The 23,108-nt window shown below is 45.0% G+C and overlaps 1 protein-coding gene across 3 annotated transcripts in view; it reads left to right on the forward strand.

The window, feature by feature from the left end:
• RAPGEF1 (Rap guanine nucleotide exchange factor 1) overlaps positions 1-23,108 on the forward strand; it is a 669,494-nt gene that overhangs the window by 611,791 nt on the left and 34,595 nt on the right. For all 3 annotated transcript variants that reach the window (XM_078646181.1, XM_078646179.1, XM_078646180.1), the window contains 4 exons: positions 3,111-3,205; positions 7,157-7,235; positions 20,377-20,478; positions 20,802-20,899. In XM_078646181.1, coding sequence (XP_078502307.1) covers positions 3,111-3,205; positions 7,157-7,235; positions 20,377-20,478; positions 20,802-20,899 — 374 coding nt within the window. The remainder of the gene's footprint in view (positions 1-3,110; positions 3,206-7,156; positions 7,236-20,376; positions 20,479-20,801; positions 20,900-23,108) is intronic.

Below are 23,108 nucleotides of genomic sequence, written 5' to 3' on the forward strand. Positions count from 1 at the left end.
GCCCACTGGACATGGCAAAATGAACCTTTTTGCCTGGTCGAAACCTTCCTTTTTAACATTATTAGGCCATCCCTAGGGAGCCCCATGGCAGTCCTCCAGGTAAAGTGCTTAGTATTAAAAATAAGGGCATGTCCCTTCGCTGTTTAACATCCCCTGACAGTAAAAACACGAAATAGATGTTTTCACTGTAATAATGCCGGTGGTTCCGTTGCCCAACATGGAGCTTCACTAGCCACCGCACTAAGTGCTAACTTCCATTTGGAGTGTCTAACGTGACAGGGACTAATCTTGTTGAGAGATAGGGGGCAGGACCTCCTATAACATGGATTTGTTAAGAAATGACATGGCAGTGCTACTGTTCCGCACCCGCCTGCTTTTCAAGACGTTTTTAGATAACCTCACATATCTATACCTGCACTTCAAACTTATACTGTATGCATACTAAATTGATCAGAACATTATAGACAAGAGCTGTTCTTTTTTGTGAACATGTAGTTTCACCACAAAGTGTATTCGCATTGATATACATATCATAACAACAATTGCCTCCGCGATCAAACAAATGGCATGAATATCCAACATATACATTTATATATTTATAAAAATACTTTCACATCAACATAGAAAAGTATCCAAAGTAAATAATATTTCGACAGCGTAGATCTATCAAAGCACTCATCGCATCGCTTCAGCGTCCTGTATCCCTAGCATCAGGACCACTTCTTGGCCTGACCGCGGTGAAGGAGAAAAGTTCACTGAGGACTCTGACTGCTGGACCCAGCAGGGAACTGTCTTCCTGTACCTAAGTGGCACACTGTGACTGGCTCTTGACAAGTCGTGGCCCGTCCAAGTAAAGAGAAGTAGCCATTCTAGTCAGCTGGCTCAAAACTGTAGAACCGCATACAGCAATTTATTGTATTTCCTACAGTGATTTACTTACCTTTCAAAATTCATTGCTCCGTTTTTACTCAATAGATTTTAGTCATTCTGGTCTCAATTGTAAGATAAATATGTGACATATATTTCATAAGTTGGTGTCTGATTTTTATTGTATTGTGTTTCTTACCTAATGATTGTTTTGTGACATCCAAATGCTTTCAATGTGTTCCTTAGATAAAGCCTGACTGCTCTGTGCCACAACTACCCAGGCATGAGCTAAGGGTTTTATGAAAGAAACCGAATTAGACTTAATACAGATTGTGACATTATTACATGGTGAGGTCTCACAACCACACCACATAGTAATCCATTTTTCTACAGGCAGCCTTTTCTGTGCAAAGCACAGGTTATTGGTATGTGTGTTCTGACTGATGCAGCTTCCTGCAGATTCTTCACCTTATGAATTCTCTCCAGGTATCAGACTGATCTAGGAACCCTTTCCTCAGAAATGGCCCTCCAACTGTGTGTCTGCCCCTGAACGCACCTTATCAATGCAGATGTTGAGCATTCTCTCTGTCTCACTAACAGAATTGCTTAGCATTTTTTGTAAAGGTCAAATATCTCCTTGACAACTTTAGGATTTGAGGCTTTGTCGCAGATACCCAAAGATGATGTCCCTTTCAGATCCACATGAAAAAAACATTTGGTGTCTCAGGTTGAACACAATGATGTGGTGTGCGTTTCTTGTGCCTCCCTGCATCCGCCGGCCACCAGTGCGTGGAAGACCAAAGTATTTCCGGCTAAGGCCCACAGAGAGGCGCCTCAGCAGTAAGACATCTGTAAGGAGTGATCTCCCAAACCTTCTTCCCACAATAAAGAAACACCATGGGAAGGGAAAGCCCTCCTCTTTCTCAAGGTAACTCTCCCAATGCAGCGACTATTCGAGTTCTCGTCGCCGTTCACTGGGGCCAACCTCTTTGTCTTTGTTTCAGATCCCAACACTGACTCAGAAGAGCTTGGAATGCCTCGGTCCATTAGTTGACCATGTGCAGGTCCAGGCTTTCTGTGCTGCATCTGTTCAGAATGGGTATTGCAGCCCATGGACCCCACAAAGGGGTCAGACATTCCTGCAATCTTGGCAGTACCATCCCAAAAGAGCGCCACGCCTCTAAGGACTCTACACCCAGCGCCCAAAAAGATGTTTCATCCTGTCAAGGCACCATCCCCATTCGGTTGGGGCTTCCCTTAGTGCCAACGTCACCTGTGGAGCCTTTTACCACACTGTTCCAAAAGGTTTCGAGCACAGAAGGTGTGTTTGGTGAAGGGGAAAAGTTAAGGTGAACTTTAGTGCAGTTCTCCTGGCAGAGCACCCCATCAGGGCTTAGCAGTGATCCTGCTTGGAGGACATATTTGGTTCTGAGGCTGTTGCAATGCCTGATGGTCACTAGGGTCTTACAGGGGATGCTGATGGCCTCCTTCCCAATTATAATACTGATGTTGATTTATATCTGGGCTTACAAAATGCGGGTGGCCTTGATACTTTGCCAGAGGAAGCGTGCCTTGCCCTCTGACCCCATTTCAGAGGAGGTTTCCTCATTTAAGACTGCGGTATCGAAAAGCCAACCAATTTGTGGACAGAGCCCAGAGGCCTGCCCTGGGTGGCCCCTGCTCTTTGTCCTGTCACCTGAAAGTCTGATGGTCCAAAAACCCTCTTTGGAGCTGAATCCAAATGCCTTCCCACATGGTGCCGTGTGACACAGCTGAAGAGCTGTCAATAGGGAAACATTTCTGGGCCCGTCAGAAGCCTGGAGAGAATTCACAGGAGGAATAATGTGCAGGAAAGTTATAAGTCCACCAGAAATATTGTTATTGAAGGGTAATTAACAATTTCATCTCCATGTACATTGTAAGCCCTGGGAGCTCACGATCTCGGCATGCCCAGGGCACAGCGTATCCTGCTGTTTGTAATCTGGACCTGCCCGGATCTCAGTTCATCTGCAATATAGGCATTTTGCTTCTGACCCACTTCTGTTTGGTAATATCCTTGTTTACAATCCTTTCTCAGTACATTCCAACATTTCTTCCATGAAACTGTGCATATTTTCTTTCCACTTTTTGTGCACCGATCTACTAAGGTGCTTTGGAATATCGAAGGAAACAGTCTTCGTCGGTCCTCAGGCTGCAGGGAAAGTAAGCCATTCCCCTTTACATGAACTCTGTTCTCCCCTCAGATTCCAGAAGTTCTACTGTGGGCCAAAGAGCAGAACGAAGAGAAGAGCCCGAACCTGACGCAGTTCACGGAGCATTTTAACAACATGTCCTACTGGTAAGGAAGGGGCTGTGGCACGGCTGGCAGCAATGGGGCGCGTTGGTGAAGTGATCCCGGGAGAATGCCAGGGTGCACTAGAAAGGGGCACTCTAGGCTGGTGCAGGACTCTTGACAGAGGGGTGGGCACATTGAAACATAATGGAGTCAACATGAAAGTAGGGGTAGATGAAATGGTTAGTGAGAGTGTGTGAAGTTTTGAAAATGGAGAAGCTTCGTATTTCACATTATAGTCAAGGAATGGGACCAGTTTCCAGTACAAAGTGGTGCAGTGATATTAACGTCTGCCCTCACTGGATATTGTGAAGGATGGTGAATGATCCGGAGGCCCCTTCCAGTAACTGTTGTGGTTAGTTTTATTGATGGTAACTGCTACCAGTACTTGTGGCGGTAGATAGGCGTGGTTTTACTTTAGGTGATCGTTTTACTTCTTGCTGCTAATGCTGTAGTTTCTTGCTCTTACCACTCAGGGTTGAGGTACATTTAGTAAAGCATCTGGGTGCTGTTACTTGCTGTAACTACTGGGAGCCCTGGTTTCCCTCTGATAATGGACTGTGAAGTGGTTACTTAAATAATCGCTCTGGGCCTTGCTGACCTTAGGAGCTTTCAGCACCGGGCATAAGGATGCTTGTGGTAAACTCTCAAAGTGATTGTTAACATGCCAACCACATGCATTTACTTTTGACAAAATGGGGCGAGGAGTATATAACTTGTGAGGGTGGATTGTTTAGGGGTTGGAGTTGTTACCAGTAATGTCTTCTAGAGTTGGTTTTGCTGCTGAACACATTGGACATTTCTAGAGGAAATCAGCGGCATTCTGTGCAATGGTTCCGTTACTGGACTTGAATTCTGTCCAGTTTCCCAAAACGATGCAGCGTGAACTCACTATCTACTCTGAAGCTGAACTCTATCGTTAAAGAAGCCAAGACTGCTGGCACCGAAACAGATGCTTTTAGGCACAGAGCGGGAGGATTTCTAGAACATCTCTCTTGACCTTCTCAAAAAGGTGTCTGTAGTCATTAGGTCCCTGTAGACCATAGCCTATGCCAGGGTGCAACCTGGGCATAGAGAACACTACTAAAGGCTTAGGATGGCTCATGTTATGTTGATATAGCTTCAATGTGCCCTGGGGATCAAAAGAAGATGGACTTCAAGTTGAAACTGGGAGATAGTCACAAACCTAACCTGCTTAGGGCGTGAAGCTTCCTCGGTGTGTGTGATGACTGTAGTGTATTGTAATGGGGGAGTCTTACCCAAGTACAAGGCATGGAGAAGAATCATCACCGAAGTTGGGATGCCCTGTTTCGGACAGACTGCTCGTGATTCTGTCCTTTTGTTAAAAGAAAGTAAATAAAACCTACTAAGGTGTAGTCCGAGTTGGAAGGTAAAGTCACTTTTGCGGGTGGGTGTGAGGAAAGGAGTGTCTTGCAGCCTGCTCCTTAAGAGTGCGGGCGAGTGCCATATTTAATTATGGTGGAGCAGAAGGTGCATTACCCAAAAATGTCTTGTAAGTCCTTGTGCTATGTAGAAGAATAGCAGCAATCCTATTGGAAAGTAGAGTTTTAGCGTGCAATGCTGAAAGGTTGAAAACCTTCGGTATTGAAGAGATGTCACCAAGGGAAAATGGAGAGGACTTAGAACCTCTTGAGTACTGGAAATAATAAAGAGGAATGGAGAGAAAAGAGGCCCAAGTTAAAGTTCCATTTGGATATTGGATTTTGCACCAGTGTTAATTTGCTACCTGTGTCAGTGATGAAGGACTGTCCGGGTATCCGTATCTTTTAAGCAAAAAGTGATGTGATAAAGCAGCCGAAGTAAAAGGAAGGTGGGAATAGGGGTTGCATTTCAAGATCAAGTTTGTTCCATAGATCATGTTCTTATGTTAGGTCGAAAATGATGAGTCTGCAGCATCAGTACAATGAGAGAAGAGGCAGAAGAGGTTAGTAAGGAGTGGAGCCCTCTGGTCTGAGGTCAAAAGGGTTCATCGGATAAATACAAAATGTTAAATATTACCTCTGTGTACACGAGGTATAGAAAGAATGCAATTAGGTGCTCCTGTATGTATTCTGATGTGAGATGTGGTGCCTTGAGGATACGCTTTCATCAGATTTGGCCTTGGTGTGATAACAATATTGATAGTATGCGAAGGTTGCGAAAGAAAAGGAGATAGGATATAAGAGGGAGTTGTGGTCACAAACGATATAATATGTGTGTAAAATAAGAATATGAACATAATTGCAGCATATGTATAACAGTATGTTAAAACTCCGCAAAGTCTAGACTGGTGATTTGAAACCTTCTGGATTATTTACCCATTATGAACAACTAATGACAAAACACCAGAAATACTAAAAATGTGTGATTTACAACCAGAAAGAAAATGTGGCTTTCCCTGTAAGCATCTGTTTGTAGTGTGTGTTGCTGTAGATTCACAGGCTCTGCATGCTCCTGTTATCTAGTGTTGGGCTTGAATGTTTGCAAGTTGTTTTTCTTCAACAAAGTATTTTGAGTCTACAGATTTACTGTGATTCCTCCCTTGGGCCATAACGCGCATGTGCACGACTCACTGTGAGATTTGTTTTTGCATAGCGGGTGAGAATGAGTAAGCACAGCGTAGTGCATCATGCTTTATCACCTCCATTTTAATTTACAATGCATGGATGCGCTGACCTCCGTCCTTCATTTACTTTTTCCAACCTAAATCCAACCCACACTATTGCAGACCAGACAGCAAGACCACATAAACGAGTTTGCACTTTGTGAAGTTTTCTCTTTTCTTTTTACAAAAGGGACAGAACCAAGGGTGGACTGCTCCTCTCCGGGCATTCGGACTTTGTGGCGGACCACCAGAGACCATTCTTCTCCATAGCTTAGATTTAGATACAACTCCAGATTTACAATGCAATATATGGCAATAGCACAGACTGGGGTAACCTCATTGAATATGTTTGGTTTGTCCTCCCTCAGATCTGTTTTCATGACTATACAGGGGTAATTTTATTTGTAATGTGGAATGCTTATTGGCTTTAGTCTCAGTGTATATTTAGCCTTTTTGCTTATTTCACATCTTTATCACAACACTCTTTCTCACAAATAAACCCAGCTGTGTTTTTCAGGGTTGCTGTTGCACACTTTCACGAATGCAATATGTAACCGCTTCTGATGCTTACACTTCATAATAACTATTTACAGCCTTGAAAAAGCCCAAAAACGCACTGATGTGAGACGCGAAACCCGTTTTGGGTGAATATATGAGTATTTTATCAATTACCCAACCTGGATCTCAAAACATGACTTATAAAATGGGAACCATACCATGACATTAACTAAACATTGTACTTCTGATTGTTTCAGTTTATGAAACTGGATACAAACCATCCAAGTGTAACTATCCATCTGCACAGCATCCTTTTCTTCTAAGTATGGTGAAGCCCAAAGAGAAAACGGTCCTATCCTCATTACACGGCATACTTATAAGCAATAGAAGCGTTAACACTCGTGTACATTTGGTCCTTTACATAATGTAATCTAATGTCCTTTTAGGGAATAGGGTAGCTCCGTGAGATCTTAACCCACGGCTTCAGAGGGCAACATTGAGTCAAGGCGTAAACACCACACCCGCTCTGAAAGAATCTCTATTTCGAATTGTGATATACCCTTGTTATACCTGCTTCTTACAGTTATTACATAGGGAAGTGAGTCAATGACAATTAATATTGTATTTTAGTTATGATGGGTTCTCACATTTTATTAACTTGTGCTCGTTAACAACCAAGAAGCAGTTGCTTGCTCAGCTTTAGTAGCATTTTGATGGGTTTTTTGGGATGTAAAGTTGTTATATATAGATATTGCTATTTATGTAGATTAGGATACTTGGATTTATGGCTATAATATTAAAATCCCAACTAAACTTCTGTTTCTATTTTTCTTTGCTTTAATTATACACCACAGGGTCAGGTCTATAATTATGCTGCAGGAAAAGGCCCAGGACCGGGAAAGGCTACTGCTGAAGTTCATTAAAGTTATGAAGGTAAGACTGTCGTGAGTGTAGGCTTTCAGGGCAGTGGTTCAGAAAGTGCACACTTCCCCGTTGCTGGGTGAATCAATGTCTTGTGTATTTAAATGCCCAGTTTCTTATGGTGGATAGCTTGTATATTTGTGATTTATCGTTTAGCAGATAAAGGCACAGTGGCTCAAGGAAATAGATTCACCCACCAGCACACAGTTTGTTCTAGTTGGAAAGCCCGGATTATATCTTGAGTTGATTTGCCCGCTCTCTTCATAGTGGTCAGTAGCATTATGCTGTTTGAGAGTCAGCTCAGGTGCCTAGGAACATTCCTTGGTGATAATAGTATAAGGGGGGGGGAAAGAAGATTGCAAAGCTGCATTTTTTTGTCTCTCACATTGTGGGTAGCCCTGAACAGTAAAAGTTAAATTACCCTCAGCTTGACAACCAGTAGTTTTCCCAGCTGCATGCATTGTTATAACAGCACACCAAACATTCTCCTGCAGCTGAATTTTTTTTTAAATTTTTTTATTAACTTTGCTCATGATCTCATTCAATGTACAGCAGTGTTTATATGGCATGAAGTAGAACAACATTTCGCCATACAGTAAAAATAGGGATACATTGAACTGATTACACTTATACACCATGCCCATCCCCCCACCTTATGGCTCGGTATTTCCGCCAAGGCCCCCATACCTCCTTCCATTTCTTAGTACAGCCCCTGTACTTGTATATGGTTTCCTCTGCTCTCTGAACATAGCACTACAGTTAGAAGAAGGGTCCGACGGCGAGTTTAAAGAGCAGCACAGTCACATACCCCATAAGAACCATATAAAATACCAAGAGTAACTGTGGGTCTACACGTCCAGTCTGCTGTCCTGTGTCTCGTACTCAACTCTTACAACAAGTAAAAGTAAACTAAACTAACTAAAGTACCACAGGATAACTCCACATTCGTGAAAATACCCATCAGTCATCGGTCTGTTCTGCCCTTTACATCATTTGGGCCTCCTCAAACAGAAGGAACAATCCTGTAACCACTTTCAATCTGTAAAGTAGATGCCTCAGTGTGTTTGGAGGTGTGTGGCAGATACTCATGAGACCAATGACCGAAAAAAGCAGTGCGTGCAAAACTAAAAAGTGTGATGTGTAAAAGAAATATAAAATTGGAGAACTAGGAGAGGAAATTTTTTTATTCAGTATGGATTAGTTACTTACCTGTAATCCTAGTTCTCTTTCAGGGGTATCCTCATCAAAGTCATAATCATTAGAATATTCCCGCCCATGCGCTGGACCCCGAAAACACTATATTATATGTGCCTCACATATATATATATATATATATATATATATATATATATATATATATATATATATATATATATATATATAAGCAATAGCAGCCTACTAAACACTGGAGCTGAATCATGCTGTAAAGAATTTCCACCATACATGAACAAACATGCATTATAAACATGAGAAAACAACAATAAAGTTTGTTTTAGAACTGTTTTAATGCTCAGAAAGCAGTAGAAATTCTTATAAAACACTGAAAGCATAGGAAGCTCCCAGGCTGCATTGCAAATCCCCAGTCTAAAAAGACTGGAAAGCTAACCTGCAGCTGAATGCAATAAACTGACACCGTGCCTTTAAGGCACCCATGACCCCCAGCTTCCCAGCATGCCTCAGGGGTGACAGTTAGGTCAGTTGTTCTTTGCGGAGACGGAAAAAACCATGAAACAATAGGTTAACAATATCTCCAAGTTAAAGTAGTCCTTTGCCCGGGGAGGCGGGAGGGTTGCTTATGACTTTGATGAGGATACCCCTGGAAGAGAACTATGATTACAGGTAAGTAACTAATCCTTCTCTTCCAGGTGATCCTCATCAATAGTCATAAGCATTAGAATAGAATAGCGAGCTTCACCTCATCTCCCTGCGGGCAAAGTATCAATAAATACAGTATATAATTCATGAGCCTAGACAAAACTAAGCTCGAACAGGCCGCAGGCTACCCAAATAGATTCCTCAAAGACGCTTGCCCTACTTGAGTATCAGTCCTGGAATCAGATTCTAGGCAGTAATGCCTTGTAAAGGTATGAACTGATCTCCAGGTTGCAGCCTTGCAAATCTCTGACATAGGGACATCATTTAGGAAAGCTACTGTGGCCGCTTTCCCCCTAGTAGAGTGCGCTTTAGGTGTCAACAGCAAGGGCTTGCCCGCTAGCTGATAAGCCAATTTAATACAGGAGACGATCCATCTGGAGATGGATCGTTTGGCAGCTGGAAAACCTGTTGTCATGGAACCATAGTTGACAAAAAGCTGATCCGTCTTCCAAATACTCTTAGTATTTTCCAAATAGAATTTAAGCACTCTTTTGAGATCTAAAGAATGCAGAGACCGCTCAGCAGGGGTCGCAGGGTTTGGAAAACAGGATGGAAGAGAAATAGACTGATTGATATGAAAATCAGACACAACCTTTGGTAGAAAGGATGGATGAGTCCTTAATACTACTCTATTGTGGTGGAAAACGGTGTAAGGCTCTTTTGTACACAATGCTTGGATTTCGCTTACTCTGCGCGCTGATGTGATAGCAACTAAGAAAGCGACCTTCCAAGATAAATGTTGTAACGTTGCCTTGTGGATGGGCTCAAAAGGAGCACCCATCAACTTGGATAATACAAGATTCAATTCCCAGGGAGGGGAAGGATTTCTAACAGGGGGATAGACTTTCTTAAACCCCTGCAGGAAGTCCCTTGACCACTTGCATCTGGAAGAAAGACTTGTGGATTGGTGATTTCCTATACGTCACAATGGCTGACAAGTGCACTCTAATGGTAGCATACTTCAAACCAGACGTTGCTAAGGGAAGAAGGTATGGAAGAATAACATCCTCCTGACCTTTAATAGGGTCAAGATGATGTTCCCTACACCACATATAGAACCTCTTCCACTTGAACGCATATGACGTTCTTGCTTCCTTTAAAATGCGCATACAATCAGGAGGCAAATTCAGATGTCCATACTGCAGGACTTTAGGAGCCATGCCGTCAAGTTCAGAGAGGGGAGGTTGGGATGTAGAATCCTCCCGCTCATCTTGCTCAACAGGTCCGGCCTGCAAGGTAGACGTCTGTGTGGACACACAGACAGATGAAGAAGATCCAGATACCACCACTGCCGTGGCCAGTCCGGAGCTATTAGGATCATCTCCATGTCCGACCTGAGGAGCTTGGAAACCACCTTCGGAATCAGAGACAGGGGAGGAAACGCGTAGGCAAATGTCCCTGACCAATCCATCAAGAGTGCATTCCCTTGCGTCCCTAGGCGGTGGAATCTGGACGCGAAGGCGTGGCATTTTCTGTTTTCGTCATCTGCAAATAAGTCGATTGCAGGACGACCCCAGCAACGAAAAAGCTCTGCCACTACTTCGTCGTTGAGCACCCAGTCTGGTTGATCTTCGAAGTACCTGCTGAGTGCGTCTGCCTTGATGTTAAGCTCGCCTCGAAGTTGCACTGCTACCAGCGAGAGGTTCCGAGCGAGAAGCCAGTGTCAGATCGCTTGGGACTCCAGAGATAGAGGGCGTGATCGTGTGCCGCTTTGTTTGTTCAGGTAGAACATGGTGGTCGTATTGTCTGTCTGCACCAATACAGAGTTGGCTTTGATTGCAGGGAGAAAGGCTTTGAGAGCGAGATGCACCGCTCGGAGCTCCAGCATGTTGATGTGGTAGGTCTACTCTTGCACCGACCCTGTATTTGAAGGCATCCCATGTGTGCCCCCCCCAGCCCTGAAGGGACGCGTCCGTCACTATTGACTGAGTCGGAAGAGGTTTGTGAAAAGGAACTCCCACTAACAGATTTTGACGTCGAGTCCACCACTTGATGGAAATCCTTGCTGCCAGGGAAAGACTGACCCGGTCTTCCCAGCACCCTATCGATTGGTCCCACTGGTCCTCCAGAGACTGTTGCATAGGACGCATCCTCAGCCTGGCATGTGGTATGAGGAAGATGCATGACGCCATGGAACGCAGCAGGGAGGCTACCTGACGGACTGTTGGACTTCAGCTCTCGAGCAGTATCCTGCACTTCTGTTGCATCGAAAAAAGTCTCTCCTCCGAAGGATACGCTCTTCCCAAGCTTGTGTCCAGAACGGAGCCTAGGTAGTGGATGGACTGGGTTGGCTGTAGGACTGACTTTTCCACGTTGACATGGAGGCCGAGCTTGCGCAATTGTAGCAGGCAAAGGCGAAAGTCGCTCTCTACTTGTAGAGGAGATGGACCTTTTAGGAACCAGTCGTCTAGGTACGGATAGACTAAGAGCCCCTTTTTGTGAAGAAAAGCTGCCACCACCGCCATGCATTTGGTGAAGACTCGCGGTGCCGATTTGAGACCGAAGGGTAGCACCTTGTACTGGTAGTGTTTGTTGCCAACCACAAACCTCAGGTACTTGCGATGATGCAGTGCAATTGGAATATGAAAGTATGCCTCTTGCAGATCCACCGAACACATTCAATCGCCCTTCTGCAGATGTGGACATATTTGGTGAAGAGCCAACATGCGGAACTTCTCTTTGACTAAGACCTTGTTCAGCAGACGAAGTTCTAGAATGGGACGGAACTTGTTCTCTTGATCCTTTTTGGGGACAAGAAAATATCTGGAGTAGACTCCTCTTCCTCTTTGCGAGGGAGGTACTTCTTCTATAGCTTGTTTTTTAAGAAGAACCTTTACCTCCTTCCGTAGCAGATCTAACTGGTGAGGACGAGATTTCTTTGGAGGAATGTTCTTTGGGGGCGCACGGAAACAAAGCGTGTATCCATTGCGCAGTATATTCAGCACCCAACGATCTTTTGTGATGCTGCACCACTCTGCCAGATGTTGTGAAGCACTTCCTCCCACTGGAGTGGGCAACGGCGCCAGAGGAAGCCACTGCTCATGACTTCCCTCCCCTCGTTGATGTAGAGGATTGTTGCTGATGACCTCCTCTACCTCGGTTGGATTTTCCTCCACGAAACTGGGTCTTGCCCTGATTCTTGTTTTGGGACCACTGAGGGGTTTGAACCCTCTGTTGAGCCCCTCTGCCCCTTTTGGTTTTAAAACGGCGCTTGAATTCCTTTTTCTTTTCCAAACCGACTGCTTTGACTGTTTCTTGTTCGGCTTTCATTCTACTCATCTCTTCGTCAGTGTGTTCACCGAAGAGAGAGGAACCAGGAAAAGGAAGGTTTAAGATGCGTTGTTGTGCATCGGGCTCGAGGCCTGTCGGGCGCAACCAAGACGACCTTCTGGCGCATATTCCATGGGCATATGAATGCGCCGCAAGGGCTGCGCCGTCCGCAGCCGTGCTAATCATCTGGTTCGCTACCAGACAGCCTTCTGTCATTGTCTCTTCAAAGTCCTTCTGGTCTTCTTTCGGCAGCTTGGACTTGAAACGCTCCATGGAGTCTCATAAGGCTCTATCATATCTACCCAACAGTGCAGCCGCACTAGAAACCTTCAGAGTAGAAGAGGCAGAGTTACGACCCCACGAGTCCTGTGATCTGCTGTCCTTATCTGGCGGGACTGAGGAGGTAGCAGTGACCGAGTGTGTTTTTCGTGCTGCTGCTACGATCACTGAGTCTGCAGGAGGATCAGACTTGACAAAGACCGGGTCAGAGGCAGCCAGCTTGTACTTTTTTTGGATGCGAGCCGGCACTGCTCTAATGGTCGCTGAAGCCAGGAATATATCTTTGACCGGGTCCATGATCCCAGGAACTAATGGCAGCAAAGGACGTGAAGCAGACTTCAGGTGAAGAGTCTCAAAAATCACTGTCGTAGTGACTTGTTGAATAGACAGTTCAATGTGGAGCTTTTGAGCTCCTCTTTGCAGAACATCATGAAAAGTGTTGATGTCATCAACCGGTGAGACCCTAGAGATAGGGCTATCCGAAAGTGTGGGAGAGTAATCTCTCTTGAAAGAACGGGTAGAGGATGTAGAAGAAGTAGATGGCGTCCTCCTACTCCTGCGATGAGCACTGTGCCTCCTTTCGCGTGATCTTCTTGAACGTTCCTCCCTTCTGGGGGAACGAGATCTAGCAGGCCTCCTTACAGGTGATCTTTCAGCTTGCCTGGGAGGACTGCGTCTGTCCACTTCATCCACTAGTCTCTGAAGCGGAGACCTGTGTGCAGGACTGGCGTATTCCTGCATCCGTCTCGTAGCCCCTGAATCCCGCCAATGATCCAATGGCAGATTCCATCTAGGGGACAACCTCATGTTTGTAGAAGAAGGGTCCCTCAAAGGCGACTTGCGGGCATGGCTTCTGGACTTTGAAGCGGCTCGCCCAGACGAATTTGAGGATGAGTGGCGGGAGGCTGATTCAGTCACTAGAATCACCGATTCTCTCCCTGAAGTGGAGTTCCTCGACGTCGACCCAGCCCGTTCTTGATGCCTCGACGTCGTCGAATGCCTGGGCGGTGAGCGATGTGAGGATCGGCGATGACTCGACGTCAAGCGGTGATGTGAAGCCGACGACAGAGCCCTCGGCGCCGATCGTCGCCCGGTTGACGACGGCGGAGGGGTTACACTTCTCGACGCCGATCGTCGCCTGGTTGACGACGGCGGAGGTGTGATGGGCCTCGACGCCGATCGTCGGCGAGTTGACGACGGCGGAGGGGTCTTTGTCCTCGACGCCGATCGTCACCGAGTTGACGATGGCGGAGGGTCTGGAATTCTCGACCACGACGAACCTGAATCCCCTCTTCTCGACGGCGAGCCCGCCGTCGACGGTCATTTTTTAGATGAATGACCCACCGGTAGTTCTTTCCTCATCGCCGAGCCAGACGCTGAAGCTGAAGGGTGCGAAGACTTATCCCTTGAAGGTGTTCTAGCCCTCTTGGAGACCTTCCTTACCGGAGACCTTCCTCTGGATGACCTTTGGGCTAGGCCATAGATGCAAATTCTCTTCCTGTCCTTTAGAGTTCTTCCTGACAGGGTTTTGCAGTGAGGACAGGCTTTTGGGCCATGATTGTCAGGTAGACAAAGAATACAGACTTCATGACTGTCTGTCTTGGCCTTCTTGTTGCCACAAGAGGGGCAGTTGTCAAAAAGGGAAGGCATTTCCCAGCAGAAAATACCCACCAAACTGTCAAAAAAGGACAGGTTCTTACTTGACAAGATATTAAAAGTCAAAGTAAGTAAAAAAAAACTGTGAAAAGTGAAGAAAATTTCTGACAGGTAATACAGAAATGAGTGGAGCTGTGTTGCCAGGATCCTTCCTGAAGGAGCCAGAAAGAACAACTGACCTAACTGTCACCCCTGAGGCATGATGGGAAGCTGGGGGTCATGAGTGCCTTAAAGGCACGGTGTCAGTTTATTGCATTCAGCTGCAGGTTAGCTTTCTAGTCTTTTTAGACTGGGGATTTGCAATGCAGCCTGGGAGCTTCCTATGCTTTCAGTGTTTTATAAGAATTTCTACTGCTTTCTGAGCATTAAAACTGTTCTAAAACAAACTTTATTGTTGTTTTCTCATGTTTATAATGCATGTTTGTTCATGTATGATGGAAATTCTTCACAGCAAGATTCAGCTCCAGTGTTTAGTAGGCTGCTATTGCTTATATTTATATATATATATATATATATGTATATCGAACACACCGTCACCTTCCTCGCGCTCTGGACCAACTCCAGCCAGGAAAAAAGTCAACGGACACGAACCATCTGTAGTGCTCCAATTTTTAATTAAGGTGCATAAAAAAGCCTCATGACGTTTCGGCTCGCAAGAGCCTTGTTCACATGACATATGTATATATGTATATATATATATGTGGGGCACATATAATATAGTGTTTCCGGGGTCCCGCGCATGGGCGGGAATATTCTAATGCTTATGACTATTGATGAGGATCCCCTGGAAGAGAACTCCTATGTTTCCAAAGTTAAAAAAACAGTGTGGAAGTATAGTAGGTAATAACAAATAACTACTATGGTTTAGATGGTCGACATGTTTCTGCAGACTCGGCACCCAGAAGGGTGTCCAGCTGCTTTCTTCAGGACCAATTTCGCTACTGCTTAATCTCAAAATGAAAAGTGAGAATAAAAATGAGAATGAATGGAAACCTTACTTTAAATGTATTTGTAGTAAGCCTGGGAGTCCTTTAGCAGGTACTCGTCCTCCTTGTAACTTGTAAATAGGTGGTAAGCACTACGCCTCACCTGGCCACGGCTCAGGTAGAAGGAAGCACCGCGCTGTCAGTCGGTACTCCGGGCGTCCTGCAAATCCTCGTCTTCCAGGACCCCGACGTCCCCCTCCCAGCTCTCCCACAGGGACACCAGTGGGTCAGGCATGTTATTTATTCGCTTTCGATAGATAGTGGAGATGTGTTTCTCCTAAATGGGATCCAGGAGGAGCCTCTCTTCCAGAGGGGAATACTCCGGGATGAAGGTGTCGGTACTTATGAGTGAGCGCAGGGCATGGGTAAGGCGAAGGTAGTGATAATGTTGGGAGTCGTGGAGTTGGTACTCTTTTTTTTAAGATCGTCAAAGGATCTAGGGGCGTCCCCTTTCCATACGTCGCTCAAGTACTCAATACCGATTAGTTTCCATCCCTTGAAGCCGGTCAATCATCACCTCTGTTAGCTGATCTCCAGGCCAGAGTGGGGTTCTACCAGTCAGGGAGCCCGCCCACCCTAGGAATTTATTGGCCTCCCTCCAGCACTGAATCACGACCCCTGTGTGCGAAGGTAGATCCTTACGCGGTCTTCGTGCGTATAGAAGTGGTTCGCAGTTACCCCCCGGCATGACGTACCTGTCTATTTTATAAGCCGGTTCCGAACCCGCCGCGTACACCCAGTCGTTGACCACCTGCAGTTGGGACGCCCAGTAGTACAGTTGAATGTCTGGGAGGGCCAGCCCCCCACAGGACAGCGCTGACCTTAAATCCTGTCTTTTTAAGCCTTCCCCCTGGGATGAAACCACAGTGGAACACACTGTGACCCAAAAGGCAACAGACTACCACAAAGTGAAACTTCATGTTGTCAAGGAGGAAGACCACTTTCTGGTGGATACTCTCTCCAAAACCAAGTGGTCTGTTCAGTACCTACGGATTATTAAAACCATGAGCAAGTGCAGTACTGAAAATTTCAAGGACTCAGTCACAGTACGGCTTGTCACCCGTGTGTTAAACAGAAATATGTGCCTGCTCCGGATGCCCCATGTACATCATGGGACATGTCCCACTAGACTTCTTGGTTGTCAGCAAGCTTCTACAAAAACGGGGCACCAGCAACATTAATCTTCAGTAAGGCCAGGCATCCAAAGCCCACGGAAGAGATGGTTATATTGGAAACAACAGAGGAAAGTGTAGAGGTAGCTCCAACATGGGTACCTCTAACTCCAGTTACCCGCTACCATTACCCCCGCCATACTATGCCTATTGTGGGTGTGAGGAGGAATAAGGTTATTTCTTCTGCAATGGAAGGAATAACCTCCTACAAGTGGATCTTTTCATTGGTATGGCAAGGGCACTGTCTAGTGTTCCACATCACCAAACTTACCGCCTTGTCATGTGAGTCAAGAACACTGGAGCAAATTGCAGAAGGAAGAAGTAGTGCTCTTTGCCAAGTGTGCCATGGAGCCAGTGCACCCCCATCTGCAGGGCCAAGCAGCCTGCTACCTGTACTTTCTTATTAACAAACAAGATGATACTCTGCGGCCTATCCAAGACCTCAAGTCTTTGAACCTGTACACCACGTTGTAGCACTTCAAAATATTCGCCTTGCTGGACTTCATTCTACTGCTCTGCATAGGAGGCTATAGAGTGATCCTCGACTTCAAGGATGCCTAATAACGGTTTGTGATAAGTGGACAACACTACCAGCTTAAAGTTCTCCCATTCTGAGTCCCTACAGACAACTGCCTGGAAAAGTTCAGCAGCCTGCCTAGCCTAGCACATGCTCAGCACACAGTGTCTCTGTTGGACACCCTAAGGTTCACAGTCAACACAGGAATGTCGCATCGCCAAGCCCAGCCTCTTTTAGGGGCTTTGCCAAACCCCGCAACAGGGAAAGCCTACCCAAACCAGCAGAGGGTGATGACATTTCAAATGTTCCTGCCTTTTTTACAGACATTGTTCCATCGCAGTCAGGATGGTAATGAAATTGTTAGGTAGGATGGCTTCATGCATAGTGATTGTGTCTCAGGCAAGGCTGCACAAATGCGTCACTTACGGAAGTGTTTAGTCTATGATGTTTTGTGAAGAAAAGCATTTACGGGAAGATCTAGTGTTGGTGGAGGCCCGTGTTCAGCAGAGCCGAAGTAGCTTGAACAAGAGGAAGTTATTACCGAGCAGGCCATTTCTCGGCCCTCAGCTGCAGGAGACCTTTACCATGGATGTCTCTCTCATGGGCTGGGAAAGGACACGCCTCAGCATATGACAATGCTGGGTTGCCTTATCAACTACTCCGAATTGACAGCAATCCAGTTAGCTCACACAGCTTTTTACACCCTAATTCAAGGGAAGGCAGTCCTCATACAGACCATCAAGTAATACACACAGTGGCACCCATACGAATCAGCTGGCAGCGCTGGCTCATACAATTTGGCAGTGGGCCTTTCGTAGTCGCATTCAGTTGTTAGCGGAATAGCTGCCTGGAGTGGACAATGATTTTGCGGACAATCTAAGCAGAATGCATCAACGGGGAGAGGAATCCCACAGTTCTTTACAAGGGTTTCCAAAAATGAGACGCACCCACAGTTGATTTGCTATACACCATCAAATGCAAAAGGCCAAAACTTCACTTCCAAGTTCCCACATCCACAGTCCTTGAGTAATGCACTATGCATGAATTGGTCCAGAATCTTTGCCTACCCTTTTCCTCCACTTCACCTAATCCCATACTTCATGAGGGAAGTAAGGCAGATGTTCAGGAGTCTCTTTCTAGTTGCCCCCACTTGGGTGAGACAGAAGTGGTATTTTTGATGCGTCTAGAGATGTTACTCAATCCATCCGAAAAACTGCCACTAACACCATTCCGTATGACACAGCGTCAGGGGCAGCTAGGGCATTCAAACCTCAGGTAAATGAATCCAGCCATTTGGCACCTGCGGTCTTAGTATTTGATTTACTTAAACTTCCAGGCGATTGTCTGCAGATCCTGCGTTAGTCACATAAACCCATCATACGTGCCTGTTACGCAGCCAGGTGGAAAAGATCTGTCCATTACTGCAGACTCAGGGTCTCTAACCTTTTCTGTAGTGAGAGCTGCGTCTGCTCAAGTAAAGTCTTCCTGAGCTACTAGCACATTTTCTAACTGTAAAATAATGACTACAGTACTCTATAACCACCCTAAGCAGGACTTTCAGTAGTTACAACCCAAGTATTCCAGGTGTGATTACCAGCAGAATGCCGAGAAATCTTTTGTCAAACTTAAATGCTGCCACCGGACTTATGAAGTTACAATCAAATCTTGACACTCCCTACTGCACAAAGGACATAAGTACAGCAGTAGGTCTCCCCAGCTCAGCTTGAATTATCATTCTGAAAATGCAATTATTTTTATCAAATATCACTTTCCAAGATGGGTAAACAAACTCAATTTTCACGAACAAAACCCAGAGACCGTGTATCAGTCATGACCATTATTATGCCAGGAAAAGGTAAATGTAGGCCAGTCATGCTCCTAGTTTGTAAATGATGGCTGCCAGTACACCACAACTAGACCAAAAATACCCGAAATAGTAAAGAATGGCCATTATTATGCCATTGGCACTATTATGCCAGGAACTGGACCAATTATGTCCGAGATAACACCCTTATGATGGGGACTAGCATACACATTTGGATGTCCTTGACACCCGGCGTAGCTTTCAGGAAGTGTTTGTTATGGACGCAAATAAATGCTGATGAGTCTCTTAATTTTCTCTGGTCTGGATCATGCCCTCTTCTACTCATGTCTTGAGCTGATCATGCACCCAACTGACACATTTTCACAGTGACTCCTGCAGTTCCACACTTTGGTGGGTCAGCACGGATTACTGCTCTGGCTACTACTGCCATGCTTCTTTTCCACTGTTCACACACATGTTGTAACTGATAAAGCAGGGACTACAACATGGTCAATCTCCTTGTGGCTTAGTTATATTGAGATTAGATGCAGACTGTCAAGTGGCAGGCCCTGTAAGGCTAATACAGTGTGTGTTTGAGTGTTAGCATGAGTTACTGCCATAGGTTTGGCTGGCTGTCACTCTAAGGGTCTTGTGAGGAGCAGTGCTACCTTCTTTAATAGGCACTTACCCTCTGAATTTGACCCTGAGCTTGACTTCTCCTCTGAGGGCTACTTTGAAGGTATTGGCAAGCTACCAGTAGCTCCTGAGCTACTCATTGGAGTCCTCAAGAACCACTTAAAGCATCAGTTCAGGAAGCAGGATTAACGTACACTTCTATTTCTCTTCAGTTTGCTGCATTAGCCGCTTGCCTACGTGTATTCTTGTCATGAAGGGTGTTATTACTTGTGGCCATATCTCAGTAAAAAGAGTTTAGTGAGTCACAGGCATTAATAATCAAGGAACCATTTATCCAGGTGCAAAGATAGTGGTTTTACGACTAAACCCGTGGAGACACTGCTACATACTCTATGCAACAGAAAATGACACTTAACGTTTATTATATTTGTATGTTGTAATTCTGTAGATATACATGTGCCTCATTCCCCACCCCGACTCTCAAAGCGAGTGATGCAAATTATTTTAACATTTTCTGTTGGTACTCATAATGCACAGTATATATATGCTTTCTACCATCCATCAACTCTAAATACATTACTCAACACTGAGGGGCAACAAGTCTAAGGCAGAGTCTTTGTCCTGGTGCATTGTGGGCTAAGGGAGGAGTCCCGATATATCTTTAGACCTAAAACCCCCTTGCAGAAAAATAACTTACAACTAAGCCTATGACTTTATGGAAGACATACTTTAAGCATGTGAATCTACAGCACTACAGGCTCCGAACAGATGATTACTGGGGAAGTAACATTTTCCATTTCCTGCAGTGTTTTCTATACAATATTCCAAACAAACACAAAGGATTTTTTGGATGTCTGGAACTGTAGAACACGGCACATGGTGCGGTTTGTCAGACATGGTAGATCTTGCCTCCAATAGTCAAAATGTTGCCTAACCTGTCTCTCCTTTCTCCTCACAGCACTTACGGAAGCTGAATAATTTTAATTCGTATCTGGCGATTCTCTCGGCACTGGACTCTGCACCCATCCGAAGGCTAGAGTGGCAGAAGCAGACCTCAGAGGTGAGACATGGCTTAGAGGTTGCCTGAGTGATTTGTGAAAATCATATTCTTTTTATGGAAATTGCAGATGATGAGCATTTCAGAGGGATCTGGGGTCAGGGACTGGGTTGGTTTAAATATTGTGCTAGGAGGTGGTATGCATCTGATCTGCCTGCAAGTGTTAAGTCGGCCTTCTTGTTCATGTCCTGCCCTTTCATTGATTCACAGCATGTGTACTCTTCCTCCTTATTAATGCAGATATCTGGAATGACTTCGTATGTGCCATTGTGGAACAGATATCCAGTGGAACACTTTAGACTTAAACTGTTTGTTTTGTTACTCAGGGCCTGGCAGAATACTGCACCTTGATTGACAGCTCCTCTTCCTTCCGGGCCTATCGAGCAGCGCTATCTGAGGTGGAGCCCCCGTGCATACCGTACCTGTGAGTGCACAAGTCACCTTCAAACACATTCTCCAACCTGAGGTTTCTGTACATGTTGTAAACAAAGGCATACAACTTATTCCTAAATGTTTTTTACATTTGCAGAACATATCCTAATTGTTACCTGGAATATTGATTTGTTTATCTACTATGCCTAGTTAATAATAACCATGTTGGGGACGTCAGTAAAACTCACAAATTCACTTAAGGAGAAGTGAGCTACTTAAATGAGCCAAAATCCGAAACTGGGTCATCGTTGAAAAACTAAAAAGGGGGGGGGGGCGGGGGGGGCAGTGTATCCATCAATGTAAAAGGAACATAATTTTAGTGGACCAAAATGATGACAAAAGTCCTTAGACCGAAGGTTGAACAAAACCGACCGCCATGTATATATGGATTGCAGCCCAGTGCACCCTAATGAATACGCTTCACTTGGCACATGATGCTGAAGGGTAGATGCTGGGAGTGTAATACTAGATGTGAGGCAGTTGATGCCACTATGTATAAGTGGAAACAAAAAAATACAGTTAACTGCAAAACAGTTTGAAGCATAACAATTTATTGTATATCTACATGGTCCTCTTCTGATAACATTTTGGGGATTAGGGGTAGAGATCGGTTTTGATTTACATATGCTTGAGTTTGTTTAATGTTATGTCAAAGTACTTTATTTTTCGCACAGCTTTGTAGAAGTGACGAGTAACAACTATATATTGAAAGGTTCTGAATTTTTAGCTTTAAGGAAATTAAGAAATAGTTACTAAATATTACCCACATCTTCAACAAATTACATTAAACAGCTTGTAACTGCTAAGAGTCAAAACCTCACATATAAGAATATTAAAAACACTATCGGCCTGATTTAGAGTTCGGCAGAAGGGTTGCCCCATCACAGACGTGACAGATATCTTGTTTGCCGTATTACAAGTGCATTATAAACAATGGCACTTGTAATGCATTTGACGGGATGTCAGTCATGTTTGTGATGGAGTAACCCGTCCACCGAACTCTATACCAGGCTGTATGTTTGTAGCATGTGCGGCTGTAGGTGCACGTGCTTTGTGTACTCAGATGCAACTTGAATTTTTTCCCAAAGAAGCTTCTAGTCGCATAATGTTTTCTGGTTCCTCCCATATCCACATTGCACATGAGCACCAACTTCACTTTAGTTTTTTTTCCGCCATCCAGTTCGGTCGTGGGTAGAAACCGCTCCAAGAACAGCATGTTCTTAGTGGCTTTTTCAGGCCTAAGTATTCTGTTGCTTGAGACTGACAACGGTAGAAGGCCTTCCACACACAGTTTGCGAGATGGGTCATTATGTATTACTTACAAAAGACAGAAAAAAATCAGAAAGTAGGAACATTTCTTTGTACCTTTGACAGATAGATAGCCCAGACAGCCTGACAGCAGTAGCAATGCTCAAGGAGAGACCGAATGTCCACTCAACCATGAAAAAAGGATCAACCTTTGCCTAACCAGGAACTGTCGCTAAACAATATCTTTGAGACAGCCAAATGGTCATTAGTACTTTCACAAAGGATTAGTGACAGCTAAGGTGTTCAAGTGGGACAAAGTGTTAAAATATTCTTCACATGTACACATGCAAAGGGACCCAGCCTCCTGACAGAAAGAAATACAGCTATACAACCAGTGCACCCAGTATGCAGATAATGCAAAATTAAAATGTTACTTAAATGTAGGAACAGTTTTGCATCCTGAAGAATATTCTGGATTCACATGTGACCAACTCTAAGCAAATGGGCCATTTGTTTTGTGGCATGCAAAGTAATGGGTCCACGGTTGCCCTCACCAGGGAATCAAACACTCCAGTGTAGTGCTTGACTCTCTCAGTATAGTGGAACAGAGGAGTCCAAGGCCTACTCAAGAGAGATGGTGTGGGCTAGTGTTTGAAAGGGCCTCTTTTGCATGGTTAGCCCCCCACTTTTTGCCTGGTTTTGACGTGGTTTCAAATGTAGTGCACATGATCCCTGCAAACCAGGTCCCCTGTGCCAGTGCTCCTTCCCTAAAACAAACCCCCAGTTGGTACTTCTGCCCACTATAAGTCCCTAGTAAATGGTACCCGGGGTACTTAGGGCCTCAGGTCTGAAGAAGGTCCCTTGATACCCCCCCCCTCACTGAGACAGTGCCACTGCGCTTTCAGCCTGCATGCCCCTGTGAGGGAGAAAACAAAGTCAACATGGCACCCCGC

Source organism: Lissotriton helveticus, chromosome 5_1, assembly GCF_964261635.1.
Source record: "Lissotriton helveticus chromosome 5_1, aLisHel1.1, whole genome shotgun sequence".
NCBI classification, from domain to species: Eukaryota; Metazoa; Chordata; class Amphibia; order Caudata; family Salamandridae; genus Lissotriton; species Lissotriton helveticus.